The sequence below is a fragment of the Ips typographus genome, linkage group LG4 (assembly GCF_016097725.1).
Source record: "Ips typographus isolate SLU linkage group LG4, UJ_Ityp_2.0, whole genome shotgun sequence".
Classification (NCBI taxonomy): Eukaryota; Metazoa; Arthropoda; class Insecta; order Coleoptera; family Curculionidae; genus Ips; species Ips typographus.
Window position 1 is genome coordinate 12663313 of NC_138425.1, and position 18305 is coordinate 12681617.

Consider the following 18305-nt stretch of genomic DNA (forward strand, 5'->3'; position numbering starts at 1 on the left):
TACATTCTTGTATTTTCACACATACTATTAAAAGTTGGTTAAAATAAAAAGTTTTGGTTCAATTAATATAGTCAAAACATGGAAACCCTTTGAAATAATTGTTTTAATCCTTCTAAGGCCGAGTTGTACAATCAGGGTTCAAAGACGGGTTTAGCTGAACTCGACTGGTACTTGAACCTGCTCATAAGAATAGCATTGCTGTCAAATTAATGTGTGACAGCAATACTCTTCTTATGGGCAGGATCAAGTACCAGTCGAGTTCAGCTAAACTAAACCCGTCTTTGAACCCTGATTGTACTACTCCGCCTAAGGGTTGAGATTTTATTATTTTGAGATTTTTTCCGCTAAACCGAATGTTGAAATGTCTGTTGTGTCATTTCCATGCTCATAACCGAGTTCACTGTTCGAACCAGTTCCTTATAAGAAAGAAAAGAAGAGATGTCAGATGTGTCATTAACTACGAACTAACCTCAAAGTTCCTTCACGTGCCTCTTTGATTTAACTTTGTTTATAGCATTATTAAAAATCATATTTCTAGTGCATTTAGTAGAATTTGACAAAAAATGGTTTCCAAACGTAAGAAGAAGGTAAGTTGCCTTAATTATAGATAAAAATAAACATAATTTAAACACGATTTTTGATAGTATTCCACCGGAGAAGGGGCACAGTTTATGACCAGAAAAGCAGCCCTTAAAAAGCTTCAACTGTCCCTAAAAGATTTTAGACGTCTTTGTATCATTAAGGGCATTTATCCTCGGGAGCCCCGTAACCGGAAAAGAGCCCAAAAAGGCCAGAGTGGCATTAAAACCCTCTACCATGTTAAAGACATACAGTTTTTGTTGCATGAGCCCATTATATGGAGGCTTAGAGACTATAAAATATTCAACAAGAAAGTTGGACGTGCCCGGGCTATTAGGGATTTTGAAAAATTGCATAAGTATTTAAATAACCACCCAACATTGAAACTGGACCACATTGTAAAAGAAAGATACCCAACTTTTGTGGATGCCTTACGTGACTTAGATGACTGTCTCACTTTATGCTTTTTGTTCAGTACTTTCCCATCATTGGCTCATGTCCCTAGAGACCAGTCAGGGTTGTGTCAAAGACTAACCATGGAGTTTTTGCATGCTGTTATTGAAGCTAATGCACTGCGTAAAGTTTTCATATCCATAAAAGGTTATTATTATCAGGCAGAAATTAAGGGAGAAAATGTGACTTGGATTGTCCCTCACCACTTTGCTTTTGAACCACAGCAAAGATCAGAAGTTGACTTTAAAATCATGTCTACTTTTGTGGAGTTCTACACAATTTTATTAGGTTTTGTGAATTTCCGGTTGTATCACAGCCTTAACCTACATTACCCACCCAAATTTAACACCACCTTAACCCAAAATGAAACAGAAAAATCTTTGGTGGATGAGGCTGTGTTTGTTGCTGAGAGGGTGTGTGCATTGAACTTCCCTATATCAAAAACAGCAACTGATATTAATGAAGAGGAGGTGGAAATTGATAATTTTACTGCTGATGAAAATCCAGAGAAGGTAGAAGAGGCCAAGAAGGAGGCTGAGAAAATTAAGAAACTAAAAACACTATTCAAGGGATTAAAGTTCTTTTTGAATAGAGAAGTTCCCAGGGAGCCTTTTGTTTTTGTTATTAGGTGTTTTGGAGGTGAAGTGTCTTGGGATAAAACCTTGTTTGTAGGTAAGTTATTTTTGTGTGTTGCAAATTATTTTGAAACTGTAAAAAAATGTTTTTTTAAGGGGCCACTTTTGATGAGAATGATGAGTCAATTACCCATCAAATTGTTGACAGGCCTTCAATGCCTAAGCAGTTCATATCGCGTTATTACATCCAACCCCAATGGGTCTTTGACAGTGTAAATGCCAGAGAACTGTTGCCAGTAAATAAATATTTTATGGGTGAAGTGCTGCCACCACATTTATCACCATTTATTGATCCAGGTAACTAAATGTGTAACTGTTGTTGAGAGAGTGTATGTAATGTCATATTAATATTTTTTTAGAGAAAGATCAACAGTACATTCCACCAGAAGAAAGAGCTTTATATGACCCATCTCTTTTGGAAGAACAGTTCAAGAAAGATGAGCAGATTGAGAATGAGGAAGTGGATGATGAAGAAAGTGAAGAGGAAGAAGAGAAAACTCAGGAAGATGCAGCTGGAGGTGAGGAAGAAGAAGCAGATGATGGCAACAAATCAAAGGTAAAGTAAAACATCCGACCAATATCTTGAATGTATACAAATGAGGTTAAAATAAAAAATAGAAATCCAAACTTTCGGTGTCAACTGGAGAAGTGTACAAAGAGGTACCATGGGAGAAGAACAGACAGGAAAGACAAGAGTACAGATTGAGGGAAAAGATGATTAAAAAGAAGCACAGGAAACTGTACAAGAGCATGATGGAAGGCAGGCAGGATCGCGCCAAAGAAATTTGGCTACTGAGAAAGAAGAGGAGGTTACATGATGAGAAAAAATTGGCAGAGAAGAAAACTAAGAAGGCAAATCAAGGAGGGGCTGCTGTTTGATATGTTTTAATAAAGTTGATTTTATAATTGCTAATTCATTTTTTTTTTTAAACTCAAAACCTAAACGAATAAATTAGGAATAGTTGAATGGCAGGAATCAAGTGACTACATACTAGTTCTATTATCCTCCTTGTATAAACATCAATAGAAGTAAATAAAACCATCATTTCTCAACAAGGACAATCAATAATTATTTATTCCTATAAATTCAGTAGATAATTAAAAACAAAATCGAATCGATAAGCGTGAGCTGGTAAATTATTAAACATTTCATTGTGTTAATAATAAATAGGTAAAATATAAATATACAACCAACAATGTACTTCTTTCAACAAAATAAAATTGGCAATGTAAAATGTATGATTTGGCAATTTATATAACAAATTACCGATTCGGTTTAATAATTGAGGACGTGTATTCGTCGTACAAAAATACCATACATGTTCATATATGGCCTAATACATAATAAATATTCATTAAGAGTATATACAGAATTCAATTACATATAGATTTAGCTATGACTGCAGGGGTCAGCCCTTACATAATACACTTGATTTGTGGATAGTAAAGTTTCTTACCAGGCAAACAATATTGGCAGTTAATTCGGTTCTTCCTCTTCTTCACTGTCTTCCTCTAACTCAGGCATAGGGAATCTTAAAATGGCTGCTATACCTGTGAGCTGTTCTAATTCTACAAAACAATAATCATTAAACAAGTTTTTCAACCAAAAAAAAAAATTCTCCTTACGTTCCCCAGATATATGCATGCTAGAAAATATTCTAACATCGCCACCTGAGTCCCGAACGGAATCGACAATTTGCACGTATTCCTTTCTTAGTTTAACATCGTCGCACCTACAAGAATATTCTGGATAATTAATCACCTTTAAATATCAGGTTGGTTTATCAAACCTAAACAACTTATCAGATATAAGTAAAGTCTCAATAGCCTGAGCCTCATTAGCTTTTTCAATGTGTTTCTTTCCATAGAAAGCTTTAGCAGGTTCACACTGTAACATTGTATAGAATTGCTCTAAGGCTTTTACCTCACTGGCTGCTTTTGTGTCTGATATTTTGACCATTACAGCTGGATCTTGCAGCACCTCTATAGATATACACACAGCACCCTTTAAGTGACATTTTTCCATTAATTCCAATTTATGTTACCTTTAAGAGAGTGTTTGAATCCTGAAGAGGAATGTACCAACATAAACTTAGACTTGTTTTCCAGTAACACTTTGTTGTCAGTTTTAACAGCCATTTGAAACATGTACTCATAGAACTGATCTCTGACAAAACCAGGGGAAGCCACAAGAATGCATTTCACTACATTAAAATCTATATGCCTCAAAATAGCTTGCATTACTTGTTCATAGAATTTAGCTAGACCCTAAATGAAAACCTTTAGTTTTTCGTCAAGTTTGAATTAATTAAACACCTTTTCGTGTTGTTGCGCAAATCCTTTTCTTTTTCTAGGAATATGCACATCAATTTTAGCTCTAATAATTGTCATACTGGAAGTAATCAAGCAAACATGGGCCAACCCTTCTTGCATTATAACAGCCGCAACATCGGCCGATTTGGTAGGATCGCAGGCCAATTCTATCCTTTCTAGTGAAACCGAATCCCATTCCGGTTTTCGCAGTATGAATTTCCTATTGAGCTCAAGATCTAAAGTGTGATAAGCTCCCAACTAAAACTTGGAAACTGCAAAAACATTCCCCAAAATTAATGTAGAGTCAACTAACTTTGACATATTGATTTTCTTCAATATTTCGGCCTTTTAATCGTAACATACAAGCCTGAGTGTCAAAATCGATACTTTCTACAGTAATAGTTAAAGTGGTTCTTATTCTACTTGATGTAGATGAACCTGTGGATGACTCAGACTGTACTTTACGAATAGTGGAACTTTTTACAGAATCACCTTCTGCTATTAAATTGTAAGCATGCCACATGTCTTCTGGTTCCTCAGGGGTTAGGGTGACAACACTGAAACAATTAGGAACTTATTTATTTACTTAAGTTTTTTTTTCAAAATATAATGTAATGTGTTAATAAGGTTAAAAAGATAGCTTTTTTATAATTTTTGCTGCCCAACAAGCTGCTTTTTAAGAAAACAGTAACTAACAAAATTTCAAAGATAGGCAGGAGGATATACTTTAATTTAATTACTAAACACCCTTTTTGTAGGATAAGAAAAACTATGAAATTTCAATTCACAACTCATTTAACATTTGAAAGTTACTCTTACTCCCCTCCCTCTTATAAAGGTGACTTGGATCAGATAATAGCAAATACTGACAAATATGAGTCCTATCCCTCTTTCAGTTTAGCAAAATTTGCTTGACCATCCAAGTCACCTTAAGGCAGAATAAGGTTATTAGTTATTTATTAGTGACTTCAAACAGTTGTCCACTGGTTCACAAAATACTGAATAAGAAAGAAGAAGTAAACAGCAATGTGTGTCATCCATAATAACAAAAAAAAAATTTACTTATAGCACTAAAACTAATGTATTTTAAATATAATTCTGATCTGTTTTGGATTATTTACCAACTTACAAATTTAGGTAAAAACAACAATAGCAAATATAACATTAAAATATGAAATATGGGTTAAAGCACCATAAGTAAAGAAAGTGATATGTTGTGTAACAAAACCACCTGCCACATTCACCCTTTTACTTAAAGAAAAACAAAACTCAGCAATTTCTTTGGCAAAAATGTTTATTACCAGTAAATAACAAAATTGACTAGATTATAGTTGTGGATATTAGGTATTCTTCTCTCAATTATCAGTTTACATTAAATCCTATTAGCGTTAACAAATATTGTACGTTAAAAGTGTAGGGCCTATTCCATAAGGCTACAAAATCTTTAAAGAAACCTAACCTCACATAGTAAATTCGATAATTGATTAAGCCACTTACCCCTGACCCCCTTTGTCTATATCCTTGTGTAGTAGTTTCATTTTAGCTGCTTCCAACCAGTTTTACTGCCGATTATTGCCTGTTTCAGGTAAAATTGCATTATTTCTAGATTATTTACTTCGAAAATCGGGTACATGACAATTAGTTTTTATTTTGACAAAGGACAACTTAAATTATCATTGACGGTGACGTTTACATTGACAGCTCTTCTTCTTTAAAAATGGTAGTAATAGATTTTTAGACTGTAACGGCAACCAGAGAAACTCCAACGGTTGAACAGACTGAATTAGTATTGATTGGGAGGCAACTTTATTAATATTACACCTAATAAAAGTTGATATTTAGTTAAAAAAAAACTTAAGTGACTAAATTATGTATTATTTCAATTTATAAACTAAAACACAATATTCTTCCTATTATACTGTTTGAAATGACCATATAATATCTACTTTCAGCTAAAAGAGGACAATTATAGATTTACGAGACCGGTAACTATAATTTCCACAAATAAATTTCAATCACGCCACAATCTGCATTTTATAGTCCCGGATAAGTAGATTAGCCCACAAAAACATTTAAATGAAAATTTAATGCAAATTAATTTAGCAAAGTTCATAACAATACACAACGTGATTGATTATACTTATACCATATATTCTAATTAATTTTTAGAGATAAATATTGATATATTGGCCAAGTGGGAACAAAAAAAAAACATCTGGTTTAACCCGACTAAAAATACAAAAGCGATCCCCAATTCCCGGTGGGAAAGTTCTGAATCAGCGACGACGCGTCAGTTTGTAACGGGAAAGCGTCGAGAGCGTCGATTTTCCAAGCCTCAATCAGTGTGTGGTATGCTAAGAACGAGGAAATTTTACCGTCAAACAGGGTTTATTGATTGCCAGATCCAAACTGGCTACTTCATTACCAGGTGAGATGATAAACCACCTTATTTATTACCAATAATGTTTGATTCAAAATTAAACAACGAACCACTAGTGGAAATTTATTGTTGGCTACTATTTTGTAAACAAAACAGCACCATTTTTTGTGTTGAAAGGAATTTGGTTTAATTTATGTTCTTTGGCTCTGTTACCATATACCTACATCCATGACAGGATTTTCTATTTGTCTCTAATTGAATTATAAACAGCCTTGATGTAATACTAGACACGGTAACGCATGAATTAATAAAAATCATAGGAGCAAAAAAAATCATCGTACATCCGTTTACTATTCATAAAACTAAGATCGTATCCAATTTAATTACGGTTACATTTAAATCATTAAATAAACAGCAAAAAAGCGTGTTTTAAGCTTATTAGTAAAAACAGAATTTTATTGCCGCAATTACAGTCAGTAGACACGTTTGCATTTCGGGTACTTTGAAGTTGTATTACTATAATTATTGCATACTATTTGTGGCGAGGCTTATATTATACGATAAACTTACAAAAAATCACACCTACTTAAACCTATTTTTTAGATTTTTGCGACAGTCAAGCACCCAGTACGTCGACTTTTTCGCACCAACATGAAAAAGAAACGACCTGTACGTTAATGCCTGTACAGAAACCTCCAAATGGGGAAGTAATCAATGGGCCCGCGCCCACCCATGTGCCTTTTGGAAGAAATTCGCAGTCTCGAAATAGTGGGGTTCCCAGTAAGTTATTATATATATATTATTTGCATTTTTTGTAAAGTTAATTATTATTACATGAACGTGTCTTTAACACTTCTTTAAACATGCGAAAACGAGTTTGTTGTCACTACTTAATCATTGGTTGTCTCTCTATCTTTCCATGTGCGAGTAAAAGATAACAACTAATTAAGGTTTTGTTTTTTGTTATGACGTTTCCTCACTACATAACCTTAAAAATTAACGTTGCAAAAAAAATTAGTGGTTTGCCTTCAGAATTGGTTCTTCAATCATCTTCCCATACCTCAGTTTGGATTTTCCTATTTTGAACCGCCTGTACAGTTTCAACGGATGTTTTTTTTTGGTAATGAGCGGTATAAGTCATAAGCTTATGGAACCAACATTAAAATCAGTAAGTTGCCATTCCTACACCAAGCTGAGTAAATATTTGTGCTTTTTTCATGTTTTCTATCTCTTGTTTATAATTGCTTGTTTACCTGGATTTGAGACGGCATTATGAAATAAGTCGTAGCGTTTTAGTAAACAATTAAAGCCAGCTACTGTATACTGATGATTTCCTTATTTATTCAGTGTTAAGTCAGCAGGTAGAGCAGTTAATTGTGATTTGGTTCAGGTAGGCTTTCTTTATTTTATGAGTTGACCCACATACACTTCATTACAGTGGTTTAAAGTATTTTTCTAGGTTTATTTCTACAGAATTTACATTGCCTGTTCATGTTGTATTTGCAGAGTAGTTTTAAAACAAGGCTTAACATTAAAATTTATAAATTTTGTCAGTTTCTAGCTTTATGACAGAGATTTTCTAATTACTCTCTGAATGAAAAACTGAAAAAATATATTAATGGACAGGCTGTGTTTAAAAAATTAAGTCCCTGTGATTTACATTCCAATAATTTTCCTGTAGTTCTTCATTCTAAATAATTGATTAAACAACTAAGATTATTGCTAAGAATAAAAAGGTGGTAATAGCAACAAATGCTCAGGATTTACCAGAGGTTTTACACTTTGGTTTATGTAGCACTCTGTCCATTTGATTGTCATAAAATGTATAAATAGAAAATCATTGTTTTATGACTTTTTTTCAGAATTTTGTGAGCTAATGTACGTGTGGAGCACTGGAGCAGTGGGTTTAGATTTCAACAAATCTATAAACCAGAACGCAACCGGCGAAAATACACAACTTTACAACAGAGGACATAAAAAAGTTAGTACACTTTTCTAGTTCCATTTTTCACAATACACAACATTATGTAGTCAAATGAATGGCCTTATGTTTACTGTTTTTAACAAGCCAGTAATTAAAATCAGAATAATAAATACCAACTTGAAGAATGCATTTATATCAAGGTCAATGGAGCACAATCCCACTCCCATTACTCTTATTTGTTTAGATATGATATTAATTAGTCAAATCAAGGCTAGTCATTGGCCGACATGTGTACACCAAGTTCTACATTGTTATCTGGGGTATGTTATTGCAATAAAATTCCCATTTATGAGTTTGAATACCACTACTGCTTATTAGTGAGAATCAGTGAAGTATGTCTAAAACATCCGACAATGATTACGTAATTTTGATTCAGTTTTGATAATCTGCTTCAAGCATACATACTTTTGGTGGTCTGTTATTATCAAGCTGTGTTGGATTTTAATACTTGAGATTTTGAATCTAAAGTTTGTAATTGAAATGGTGAGATATTAAGACACAGAGGTTTTATAAAGAATTGCCCTGATTGCCTCAATAGTTTCTATTATCATTTAGAGGTCATCAATTAATTCCAAAATTTGATAATGTAGGAGAAAATGTTTAAACGTTTGTCTTTAGTGGAACTAAAAAAAAATGAAAGACTTCATACAAAGTAGTAGTATAAATTTTGAAACAGCTTTTTTTCAGCATAAAAGCATGTCAATGAACGACGAAGTGTTCCACACACCGCGTTACCTATCATGGAGGAAGATGCACCTGTCAAAAGCAAAACTGAAAGCATCCAGCAAAACCTCTGCTCTTTTGTCTGGTTTTGCGATGGTAGCGATGGTGGAGCTGCAGCTGAACAATGAATCCTCCATTCCACCCACCATTTTAGTAGTGTTTGCGGTCATTACCACCCTTTTAGTGTCCGTACACATGTTGGCGCTGATGATCAGCACTTGTATCCTTCCTAACATCGAGACGGTTTGCAATTTGGATTCTATTAACTTTGTGGAGGAATCCCCGCACGAAAGACTGCATTGGTACATAGAGACCGCTTGGGCTTTCTCCACATTGTTGGGACTGCTACTGTTTTTAGCAGAAATCGCGATAATTTGCTGGTTAAAATTTTACAATATAAATACGACGGCTGCGTGGTCGGCTTGCGTAGTTCTAGTGCCCATTTTGTTCGTTTTTCTCGCGTTTGCAGTACATTTTTATCGGTCCCTGGTGGCGCATAAATACGAAATCAGCATGAAGGAACTGAAAAGAATGAACGACCAGATCGGAGACGTGACCGGCAATAAGTTGTTTAGCGACGATCACCACAACAATATTCACGTTGTTTGATTTTGTCGGTTTTGCGAAACTAAAGACATATTTTTGGCTGTGGTTTACGTACTCTAAAGTACTATTTTGACAGGTTTTACATACTTAAATGTCGTGTAAGTCTGATTCTGGGCAATTTTTTTATATCTACTTAAATAGCTATGTTCTCCAGTATCGTTAATGGGATAAATGAACAGGTAGATGATAATTAGTGGGGTTTATTGATGAAACAAGGCGTCTTAGTTAATAATGGATTAGAAATATTATGTATTTTACTGAATCTCAAAAATTTGGTCATACAACTTGAATATCCATTAATAATATTTTTAAAAAAATTACAGTAATTCGTGCGTGAAAGTCTTCCATCAAGAAGTGTTAATATAAAAATTTGTTCTCCAAGTGTGTTTTTATTCAATCTATTTATGACGATGGAATCAACTTAAAGCACTCTTTTTGTACATGTTAATACAGTATACCAACAAAAGTTGCTGTAATTTAGTGATGAATAAATCAGATCTGATTTTTCTATTGTTTGAATAGTGACGTCGTTTATCTGGTTTATGTAATTTGTTTGTACCTATACAAATGTGTGTTATATATTTTTATATTTATTACTTACAGTCATATAGTTTTCAATCAATAATAAATTAACATTAATGAATATTTTTGCTCAATATGATATTTCAATAGCCTTCCACAAGCTTTTACAGTCACCTATAAAGTACAGAAAATTCTGTTTGACTGATTATCCTTTATATCATGTTTGGTGGGGGCGGATATTGAGTTTCCCTATGTGCTTTTAATTAATTTTGCTTTCTACAATTATTATAATGTAACTTGTTTACAATAAGTTTCTCCAAGTGCAATACATGATGCGCAATAATAATCAACTTATTTTTGTACTTATTACATTTTTTAGTAGTGTATTGTATAAGGATAATTTACAATCATACTGTGATTTCACATAACTTTTGTAGATTCGTATGGGACAGAAATTATACGGTCAATATATCTTTTTATGTTTTTTTCGTTTGAATCTCTATACATTCCTTATTGAGGAAAATGACGGATAAATCGAAACTTTCCTGTCGCTTTTGATGGTAATCATATCTTCATCACAAATGTTTAGATTACCGAGAAGGGCCCGTTCTTTTGCAGTTTTGCATACTAACTCCACCTGTTTTAAAGTGACCTGCGTGGATAAAATGAGTGGTAAAAATGAACTTTCATTGCAAAAGAGAGAGCTTTGCTCTCAATGAAGGATCTTACCTCAGGAATTGGGTATGGTGTAGGCTCAATGCAGCACTGTCGATAATCTACGTCTTTCAATTGACTGTAAACGCACATGTCATTGTTCCACACCCCATCTTGGACTTGTCCACTGTTCAAATGGAAAAACATTCCATTTCCGTGTTTTAGGTCTTTTCTCCATTCGCCTTCGTATCGATTACCGTCAGCACGTATAAACAACCCTATAATTTCAGTAGTACAGTTTACATACACTGAGAAGGTCGTATTTTACCTAGGCCTTCTTTGAAGTCATTTCTGAATTCGCCATCAAAAAACGCACCATCCGGACTCCATTGTTGTCCATGACCGTGTCTTTTTCCATTTTTAAAATTTCCTATGTAAAACGTACCGTCTGGATAAATCCTCAAGCCATAACCGTGCATTTTCCCATTCTTCCAGTCGCCCCTGTAGCAAAGTTTGAAAACTTCGGTGTTGGGGATTCGTTGTGCTAGCACACCAAATCCGTGCCGGTAATTATTAAGCAAATCTCCCTCGTACAGTTCGTCGTCCCTGGTCAGTATAACACCTTTTCCTGTAGATCTAAATCTTATTTAAGGATTTTTCAAAATATTTACTGGTATCTACCAGTTTTTTTGTCGTTCATCCATTCTCCTACGTATTTATCTCCCACTGTGTTAAATATAGTGTGCCTAAGTCCGTTTTTTCTGGTTGAATTCTCTAAAACTCTGGAGCGTGGAAGGGCGTAACGTTTTGATTTGAGGAACGGCATTTTGAGTTTGATCGATGTTCGTGTCAAGTTGAAGGGTTAACTTTTATTTGCTATTTAATGATGATATTAATCAGTAATTAGTTTTTTCATGCAGGCCTTATGGTCTTTAGAACATTTACTTTACAAGTCAGTAATTATTGTTTACTGTTTGGTTTATTGTTGAATGTGGTTAAGAATAGTTCCCAAACCTGCCAGTTGGCGCTCTAATACTACTGCAATCCCAAAATTCGAAATGTCATATGGCAACGTCAAAGATTATAATAAACAAAAATCACATTTTTATTAACTTTTTAAAAGATCCAGAAAATTATTAATTATTTCAAGGAATGGCGTCCAGAAAAAAAGGCCAAAGGAAACGTAAAAGTGCAGGTGTGTGCGACATTTTTGAGGTGAACGAGAAGGATTTGTCGCCGGAGCCCCCAGACCGTAATGAGGGAGAACCCAAACTAAAAGTCCAAAAAACCACTCAAAACGACGTTTCGGAGCCCCAAAAAAGCCACAACTCAGCAGACTCTGAGCCTGAAAACGATCGTCTTCACAATGACACAACCGGTGATAATGTTGAGCAAGATTGCTCATTTCAAAGCAATAGTAGTGTTATTTTGGTTGAAGACTCATTGCCGAGCCAGTCTAGTTCTGAGGTTATTAACATTGAAGATGAGAGTAAGTGATTAAAGATCATGTCAATAACTACTTTAATGACAGTGTCTTATGACTTAGATTCTGATTTAGATCCGGATGTAGTTATAGTTAATGATGACAATGTACATACACTGGAAGTAAAAGACAATGAAACTGAAATGGTAAATGTTGAACATTCCATCATAACTGAAAAAGTACTAGATGTTAGCACAAACCTTGAGAATCAATGTGAGGTTAGTTCTCCACTAACCCTTTCTGTCCAGTCCACAACATTAAGTTTCATTTTTGCAGGTTGTTTCCATTAGCCAGAATTTTATAAATAGTGACCTAGATAGTACAGATAATGCAGTAGAAATTAAAGAACTTATTACCATTCACTCTGAAAGTACAAATGATATTCTTGAGGATGGAGAAGTTGCTGAACCAGACACAGACAGTGACAAACTAGAACCTGTTATCACAATTCACTTTAGGGACAGCTCAATATCAGATATTTATAAGTTGAAATTTATGAAAGTTTTACAGCAATTTGTTGAATTAAATCCTAAGGAAAATGGAAATGTTATAAATATTTTCCGTGATGAAGCTTTAGATCCAAAAGAGTGGATTGTATTGGATGGTACAGTTTGTATTGATGAGCATTCAGATGGTAAGATCAGGTTTATTAGAATAAGGTTCAAGGTGAAATACAGGTTTACTTATAGAGGAAACACTTGCAAAATGTTTACCTTCAACTCCAAAACCAAACTCACCAAAAAAGAAAAAGAAGAGAAAAAAATCTCAGTCAGTTGCTGATTTGTTTGTTGTTGACACCCAACCAGCACATACCCATAATATTCAGCTACCACCAACCAAATATTCAGCAAAATTTTTGATAGAGGACGGAAAAGAGAAGAGTAATCCAAATAAGCCCAGTTTTAGTTCAGTGTGTTTTAATTGCGAGCAGGAACATTCCCTAAAAGATTGCCCTTTTCCGAAAAACTTTGCAAAAATCGGTGCAAATCGTCAAAAACACCAAAACAAATACAAATCCGCGTAAGTACAAATCTCAAAACTAAAATAAACTTTTAAACTAATATCTGACTTACAGACGATACCATTTAGAAGAAGACCAAAAGTTCTCGCACTTACAACCGGGAAAACCATCGGCAGCACTGAGGAAAGCGCTGGGTTTACGCAAACACCAAGTACCCGGTTACGTCTATCGAATGCGAATGTTCGGCTATCCGCCAGGATGGCTGGAAGAGGCGCAATATGTGAAATCGGATTTGGACATGTTTGATATTGATGGCAATTGCGTTAGAAATACGAGCCGCAAAAAAATTCAAGGATTGAATCCGGAGAAAGTAATTAACTACTCTGGGTTTAATGTACCCTTGGAGAAGGGTTTCAAAGATGTAAGAATATTGTTTATATGAAATAAAGGGGAAAACATTTATTTTTTTCAGGAACACAAGTATTACGGGGTACCTCCATTCTCTGATCATTTTAGAAAAGAAAATATGATTGACGTTTTTAATAAAATGGCCGAACGTCAACAGGATGATTTTGAAACTTTAGACATGGATTTGGACAATAGTGACTTATTAGCTGATGTTATAAACCAATCAGAGGTAACTCACGCACTCTGTATTTTGATTTAGTGTACTAAAATCATTTTTCAGACAAAAAGAACGGACTCAGCAGTTGATTCAGATTCCAATGACTTGACTAGTTTGCTGGAATTGGAAAACCAGAAAAACTCCCTTTTGGAAGAAATTAAAAAAGCTGCTGAAGCAGTTCCCTGGGATTCTTCTGATAGTAAAGATACTTTAACTGAAAGTAACGCCGTAACCTTAGACAATTGCCCAGATAATGTAGTTTTGGAGGACAAAACTGCAGAAGAAACTAAACCTACAGAAAACAATTCCCATGTGACTGGACAAGAAGACCAAACAAATTTGGAGGAAAAGGTTAATCAAGACGAAAGCACCCCGAAAACGACTAGTGTAAAATGTAGCGTTTTCGGTACCCCAATTATAAAAAGCTGTTCGCCTTATCAGGCACTTCCAAACGCCGACAATTTTACGAAAGGTGTCAGTCCGGTAATTGATTTTGAGAATTTGCCCAATTCGACGGGCAAATATGAACAAATGACGGGGGTGCTGCAAAAAGTGAGGAACACTTTGAAAGGCTTGCAGAAATCGGACACGTAGCGTCTTTTGTTCTGTTTTTTATTGTTTTTCATGACTTTTCAAATTATACAAAATTGAATTTTCCATAATTTTATATTTTAATTGACTGGTCATGCATAGATAATGACCTTTGTTAATTTTTTCAAACAACTGTGAGAGTGGTTGCTAGTAAAATAAATAAGCAGATTTTACTTCATCAGCAAATATATTTGGAACACAATAAAACACACCTAAACTCCTTAATAAAATATATCTTTATTACTCTTTTATAAACACAATAAATGCGTTGTTTTAATACCAGATACCGTTTATAATTTGTGCAAGAAGGAATAAGCTATAATAAGTGATTTCAGTGCCCAAATATTGCAATATTGTAAATTTTCCTTGGGACCAAAAAAATTACGTTTCTGTTAATGCCTGACATTGCTTAATCGATTGGCGGCGCTGGTGGGGTGTTATTTGTATTCTGGAAAATATTTAAATTACAGTATAGAAAACATTATAAATCTAGATTTACATGTCAATAGAACTGTTTGAAGTCACGTTTTGACAGATCGGGCATAGCTATTATAATTTTTCCGCGAGAGGGCGTTTTGCACGGCACACTAGACATGTTTTGCTAAGCCGGTTATAGGTATTTGGTGTGCTTTCACATTAAACAACAAAAACTCTAGAATAGTTTACTCCAATGAGGAAAAAGAACAAGTATCAGGAGGTAACAATAATACAAATTATAACCCGTTTGTGCATTAAGCGAGGGGGACGGAAGTTGATTGCGCATTCGCCTACTGCGCAGTTGAATTGACGCAAAGTCATTGTCAGTTTGGAGTTTCAAACCCGCAAAAATTTGTTGTTTGTATTTAGTGTTAATTTGTTTTGTTTGTTTGTGGTTCTTTAACAGTTGAGTTTTGCAAATTTAAATTAAGTTGTACAGTGGACAATAATAATAGTGTTTTATAGTGCCAACCGAAAGTTGACGGCCGCCATATTACTCCCCCTCTCCCCCTTGTTTCTGTCACCCCCTTTGTTTGCTATTGCTCCTTCCTGCTATATTTTTTTTATTCATTGGTTTACTCCCTTATTTGACAAGGTACGTCAAAATGTCATAGAAAAAAAAACCGTTTGGCCGCTAGAGGGCGTCAAAGTTCCTTCACCGTAAAATGTCAAATGTTTTATTGTTTTTCTATTTGTTAATATCGGGTTTTGATAAAAAAAGATGTGTACTATAGTAAATTGGACTATAACAGCGAATCTGCTTTTACCAATGCAAATACAATAATACTATAGATAACACAACAACATGCTATTTGTGATATGCTATTTTATAGATAATAAGTTATTTATTAACATATAAGTAATACATTAATACGCACTTGATAAATATTTCCAGAGCAAGAGTTTAAAAACTAGATCATTTCCAACAAGGTTTTCATAAGCTTTAAATAAGTTCAGGATTAGGAAACTTGCTGCTGCTCTTGGTTCATAATCTGACACCCTCATATCACTCACAAAACTCACGAACAACACAAATATGCAACTTTAACTTTACTTTTAATACCTTTTAGCACTTTAGTGAACGATATTCAAATTTTAAATTCAAAATAGACATCATAGTGACAACAACAATGACAACTAGGAAATTACTCGTTTTCTTTCGGATCTAAACGCCATATGATCCAAAGATCACGTGGCCTGCGTATAATTTTGTAATCATGGGGTCACGTGATTTTTAGAAAAAATAAAGTGGTTCCCTCCGGCGGCAGACTTTATCGAAATAGCTTTTGATCAAATGTCAAATTTTGTGTCTTCATAGCCTCCTATTTAAGATAAGATGGAGATCTAGATTTATAATGTATTCTATGAAATTACAGCACAAGGAGGCACAGTTCAACGTCAAGATACAAGAGAAGGAAAGTAAATTCATGTAATAACTGGTGTTGTAATTTTGCTAAAGTTACAGTGTTAAACAACCCTACAAAATAATTGATTTGGGAAATGTAAACAATGGATGGAATCTGTTGTCACTGTAACAAAAATTGTAACTTACATTGTTAGTGGGCTTTCCCAAAGACTCGTTGGCCTGCATACGTGGACGGAAGAAAAACAGTAGCAGACTAATTCCAATAATAAAAGTCATTAAATACAAATTGTCAGAGTCTGCAGTGCTTCCTGGTGGATTTATTCCTAAAACACGAATTTAAGAGAATCAAAATAGCTGAAACTTTCAGAATTGAGATGAGTACCTGGTTCAAAACATTCGCTATCAGTGCAAACTGATTGTGAGTTCCTTAACTGAAACATTAAAAACAAATTAAGTCACATTGCATTATTGTAAGTAGCTAAACACAGTTTCCGGTTTGGATTTGATTGTACAGAATTTCGCGATAACTTTTTAACCTTGGAACAAATTGGTATGAAGTTTTGGACTGTTCTACACAAAACAATGATAATACAGTAATCAAGTGCCACCTACAACATTCAGCAAACGTCTCATAGCCATCTCGTGGTTCCATATGCACTCGCAGGGATTAAATCCACCTCCAGAAGCGTCGTCACCCATTTTTAAACACTTAAAAACGACTAAAAATTATTTAACAACATGCCTATAGGTTTAGGTGATAAAAGTCTTACCAGTTGATTGCGCGAAGATTATATGAAATTACAACGTCACAGCACTCGATATTTCTTATTCCATTTTGCACAAACTTATAATTATTAATACAAAAAAAGTTGCGAACCACGTAATATAACAATGTTTATTTATTTATATACATGGCAAATTGGCAAAACAGCTGGTCTGATGATGACAGGTGAAGTATGGTTTCTGTCTGTCAGCTATTTCGACAGGACAGCGACAGAAGATGAAGCATTGAGCAGGCAATATGCTAGAAGGGACATGACAAATGTACCCGGAAACGGTTTTTTTTTTTCAAATGTTTTGAATTTGAAGTAGTTCTACTCTTTCAGCAGTGATCAATTGTTCCAAATTGTACATTAATGAATTCTTGGAAGAAATGTCATAACTAGGCTTTTTCTTTACCTCAAACAGGGTATTATTTAAGATCATATACTTGCCATCTAAAAAGGAAAAAAGAAAGATAAATCCCATAAATCGAATAAAAATCCTCTTTGAGTATTACCATAAAAAATTCAGCTCGGAAACGGCCAAGATTGAAACAAAGCCGATTACGATTGCTACGCGACCGTTCTAGCTTCATATACTGGATAACTGGAAAAATCTGTGTCATATTTTTTTGATTAATTATCGAAAGAAAAGTGGAAAGTTGTGTATGTCCGCTGCGTTGAACCATACATCCTCTTTGCCACTCGCTAGAATAAAAGATTTAAAAAATTGAATCTAATGGTGCTTTCTGAATACTATATGCGACATCCTCTAATATTTGTACCAAATTTATAGAAAAAATTCGTCTGATTTTCCATAGATCAACCAAATCTTAGTAATAAATTAATAATTCTAAGATAATGGGCAGATTTTCTTCAGCTAATAGAATTCGCCATTTACTCACACTTGGAAAACTTACACAAAAAGGGGCGGATTCCAAATCGAGAAAACGCAAATCAAATCGCAGCAAGAAGTGAAAAAGTTCTCCGGAGGACGGTGCTTGGGCCACGCATGCGACGCCCTAGTGCGTCGCGGCGCGTCTTCTTCGTTCGCTCTTTTACCAGCACTAGGTCAGAAGTCACATCTTGCACAGACGATCTGCATGGGCAGACCAAATCCTCAACATCATCTTGAGCTCAGAACTGGGTGGCGTTAGCCAGCGATGCCCAGAACAATTTTCTGGTAAGTCAA

The 18305-nt window shown here is 34.6% G+C and overlaps 6 protein-coding genes and 1 long non-coding RNA gene across 11 annotated transcripts; 3 read left to right on the forward strand and 4 right to left on the reverse strand.

Moving 5' to 3' along the window:
* The first annotated feature begins 427 nt into the window (after nucleotides 1-427).
* Nucleotides 428-2580, forward strand: LOC145727573 (pescadillo homolog). Its single transcript, XM_081977239.1, has 5 exons — nucleotides 428-587; nucleotides 645-1704; nucleotides 1764-1964; nucleotides 2027-2223; nucleotides 2286-2580. The coding sequence occupies exons 1-5, from the start codon at nucleotides 564-566 to the stop codon at nucleotides 2544-2546; spliced, it is 1743 nt and encodes a 580-aa protein (XP_081833365.1). The 5' UTR covers nucleotides 428-563; the 3' UTR covers nucleotides 2547-2580.
* Nucleotides 2581-2712: 132 nt separating this feature from the next.
* pelo (pelota mRNA surveillance and ribosome rescue factor) lies at nucleotides 2713-5640 on the reverse strand. The gene is made up of 7 exons (XM_081977264.1): nucleotides 5478-5640; nucleotides 4294-4537; nucleotides 3984-4238; nucleotides 3713-3935; nucleotides 3458-3650; nucleotides 3294-3400; nucleotides 2713-3236 (listed from the first exon to the last, which is right to left on the reverse strand). Exons 1-7 carry the CDS (start codon nucleotides 5516-5518, stop codon nucleotides 3145-3147), a joined length of 1155 nt encoding a protein of 384 aa, XP_081833390.1. The 5' UTR covers nucleotides 5519-5640; the 3' UTR covers nucleotides 2713-3144.
* A 608-nt stretch (nucleotides 5641-6248) lies between these two features.
* On the forward strand, nucleotides 6249-10678 carry LOC145727595 (calcium release-activated calcium channel protein 1-like). 3 transcript variants are annotated; one of them, XM_081977274.1, is made up of 4 exons: nucleotides 6249-6408; nucleotides 6964-7140; nucleotides 8223-8341; nucleotides 9032-10678. In XM_081977274.1, exons 2-4 carry the CDS (start codon nucleotides 7038-7040, stop codon nucleotides 9674-9676), a joined length of 867 nt encoding a protein of 288 aa, XP_081833400.1. In that variant the 5' UTR covers nucleotides 6249-6408; nucleotides 6964-7037; the 3' UTR covers nucleotides 9677-10678. The 3 variants fall into 3 exon arrangements, with proteins under 3 accessions (XP_081833400.1, XP_081833401.1, XP_081833402.1); XM_081977275.1 differs by lacking the exons at nucleotides 6249-6408; nucleotides 6964-7140 and adding an exon at nucleotides 7345-7528; XM_081977276.1 differs by lacking the exons at nucleotides 6249-6408; nucleotides 6964-7140 and adding an exon at nucleotides 7595-7750.
* LOC145727598 (MORN repeat-containing protein 3-like) lies at nucleotides 10547-11826 on the reverse strand. Its single transcript, XM_081977279.1, has 4 exons — nucleotides 11531-11826; nucleotides 11178-11477; nucleotides 10925-11127; nucleotides 10547-10847 (listed from the first exon to the last, which is right to left on the reverse strand). The coding sequence occupies exons 1-4, from the start codon at nucleotides 11673-11675 to the stop codon at nucleotides 10695-10697; spliced, it is 801 nt and encodes a 266-aa protein (XP_081833405.1). The 5' UTR covers nucleotides 11676-11826; the 3' UTR covers nucleotides 10547-10694.
* Nucleotides 11827-11905: 79 nt separating this feature from the next.
* Nucleotides 11906-14791, forward strand: LOC145727569 (zinc finger CCHC domain-containing protein 8 homolog). 2 transcript variants are annotated; one of them, XM_081977231.1, is made up of 7 exons: nucleotides 11906-12338; nucleotides 12396-12550; nucleotides 12609-12966; nucleotides 13010-13352; nucleotides 13408-13714; nucleotides 13766-13930; nucleotides 13982-14791. In XM_081977231.1, the coding sequence occupies exons 1-7, from the start codon at nucleotides 12002-12004 to the stop codon at nucleotides 14510-14512; spliced, it is 2196 nt and encodes a 731-aa protein (XP_081833357.1). In that variant the 5' UTR covers nucleotides 11906-12001; the 3' UTR covers nucleotides 14513-14791. The 2 variants fall into 2 exon arrangements, with proteins under 2 accessions (XP_081833357.1, XP_081833358.1); XM_081977232.1 differs by having other exon boundaries at nucleotides 13022-13352.
* Nucleotides 14728-17282, reverse strand: LOC145727612 (small integral membrane protein 14). Of its 2 annotated transcripts, none has more exons than XM_081977304.1 (5): nucleotides 17123-17282; nucleotides 16965-17071; nucleotides 16735-16783; nucleotides 16539-16675; nucleotides 14728-14957 (listed from the first exon to the last, which is right to left on the reverse strand). In XM_081977304.1, the coding sequence occupies exons 2-5, from the start codon at nucleotides 17049-17051 to the stop codon at nucleotides 14919-14921; spliced, it is 312 nt and encodes a 103-aa protein (XP_081833430.1). In that variant the 5' UTR covers nucleotides 17052-17071; nucleotides 17123-17282; the 3' UTR covers nucleotides 14728-14918. The 2 variants fall into 2 exon arrangements, with proteins under 2 accessions (XP_081833430.1, XP_081833432.1); XM_081977306.1 differs by having other exon boundaries at nucleotides 16965-17060; nucleotides 17123-17280.
* LOC145727621 (uncharacterized) lies at nucleotides 15316-16532 on the reverse strand. The gene is made up of 2 exons (XR_014177906.1): nucleotides 15840-16532; nucleotides 15316-15808 (listed from the first exon to the last, which is right to left on the reverse strand). It is a non-coding gene; the product is annotated as an uncharacterized LOC145727621 (long non-coding RNA).
* Nucleotides 17283-18305: the final 1023 nt, after the last annotated feature.

Coding starts and splice junctions, on each gene's coding strand:
- LOC145727612 (XM_081977304.1), bottom strand. CDS start 17,051: ATGGGTGACGACGCTTCTGGAGGTGGATTTAATCCCTGCGAGTGCATA. Junction 16,676..16,734: donor TAGCGAATGTTTTGAACCAG/GTACTCATCTCA, acceptor TTCGTGTTTTAG/GAATAAATCCACCAGGAAGC. Junction 14,958..16,538: donor TGGGAAAGCCCACTAACAAT/GTAAGTTACAAT, acceptor AATATTTTCCAG/AATACAAATAACACCCCACC.
- LOC145727573 (XM_081977239.1), top strand. CDS start 564: ATGGTTTCCAAACGTAAGAAGAAG. Junction 588..644: donor TTTCCAAACGTAAGAAGAAG/GTAAGTTGCCTT, acceptor GATTTTTGATAG/TATTCCACCGGAGAAGGGGC. Junction 1,965..2,026: donor ATCACCATTTATTGATCCAG/GTAACTAAATGT, acceptor ATATTTTTTTAG/AGAAAGATCAACAGTACATT.
- LOC145727595 (XM_081977274.1), top strand. CDS start 7,038: ATGCCTGTACAGAAACCTCCAAATGGGGAAGTAATCAATGGGCCCGCG. Junction 7,141..8,222: donor TCGAAATAGTGGGGTTCCCA/GTAAGTTATTAT, acceptor ACTTTTTTTCAG/AATTTTGTGAGCTAATGTAC. Junction 8,342..9,031: donor ACAACAGAGGACATAAAAAA/GTTAGTACACTT, acceptor GCTTTTTTTCAG/CATAAAAGCATGTCAATGAA.
- LOC145727569 (XM_081977231.1), top strand. CDS start 12,002: ATGGCGTCCAGAAAAAAAGGCCAAAGGAAACGTAAAAGTGCAGGTGTG. Junction 12,967..13,009: donor TATTGATGAGCATTCAGATG/GTAAGATCAGGT, acceptor GGTGAAATACAG/GTTTACTTATAGAGGAAACA. Junction 13,715..13,765: donor TGGAGAAGGGTTTCAAAGAT/GTAAGAATATTG, acceptor TATTTTTTTCAG/GAACACAAGTATTACGGGGT.
- pelo (XM_081977264.1), bottom strand. CDS start 5,518: ATGAAACTACTACACAAGGATATAGACAAAGGGGGTCAGGG. Junction 3,651..3,712: donor ATTCAAACACTCTCTTAAAG/GTAACATAAATT, acceptor GTATATCTATAG/AGGTGCTGCAAGATCCAGCT. Junction 3,401..3,457: donor ATATCTGATAAGTTGTTTAG/GTTTGATAAACC, acceptor ATATTCTTGTAG/GTGCGACGATGTTAAACTAA.
- LOC145727598 (XM_081977279.1), bottom strand. CDS start 11,675: ATGCCGTTCCTCAAATCAAAACGTTACGCCCTTCCACGCTCCAGAGTT. Junction 11,478..11,530: donor GATGAACGACAAAAAAACTG/GTAGATACCAGT, acceptor TTAGATCTACAG/GAAAAGGTGTTATACTGACC. Junction 11,128..11,177: donor TGACTTCAAAGAAGGCCTAG/GTAAAATACGAC, acceptor CTGAAATTATAG/GGTTGTTTATACGTGCTGAC.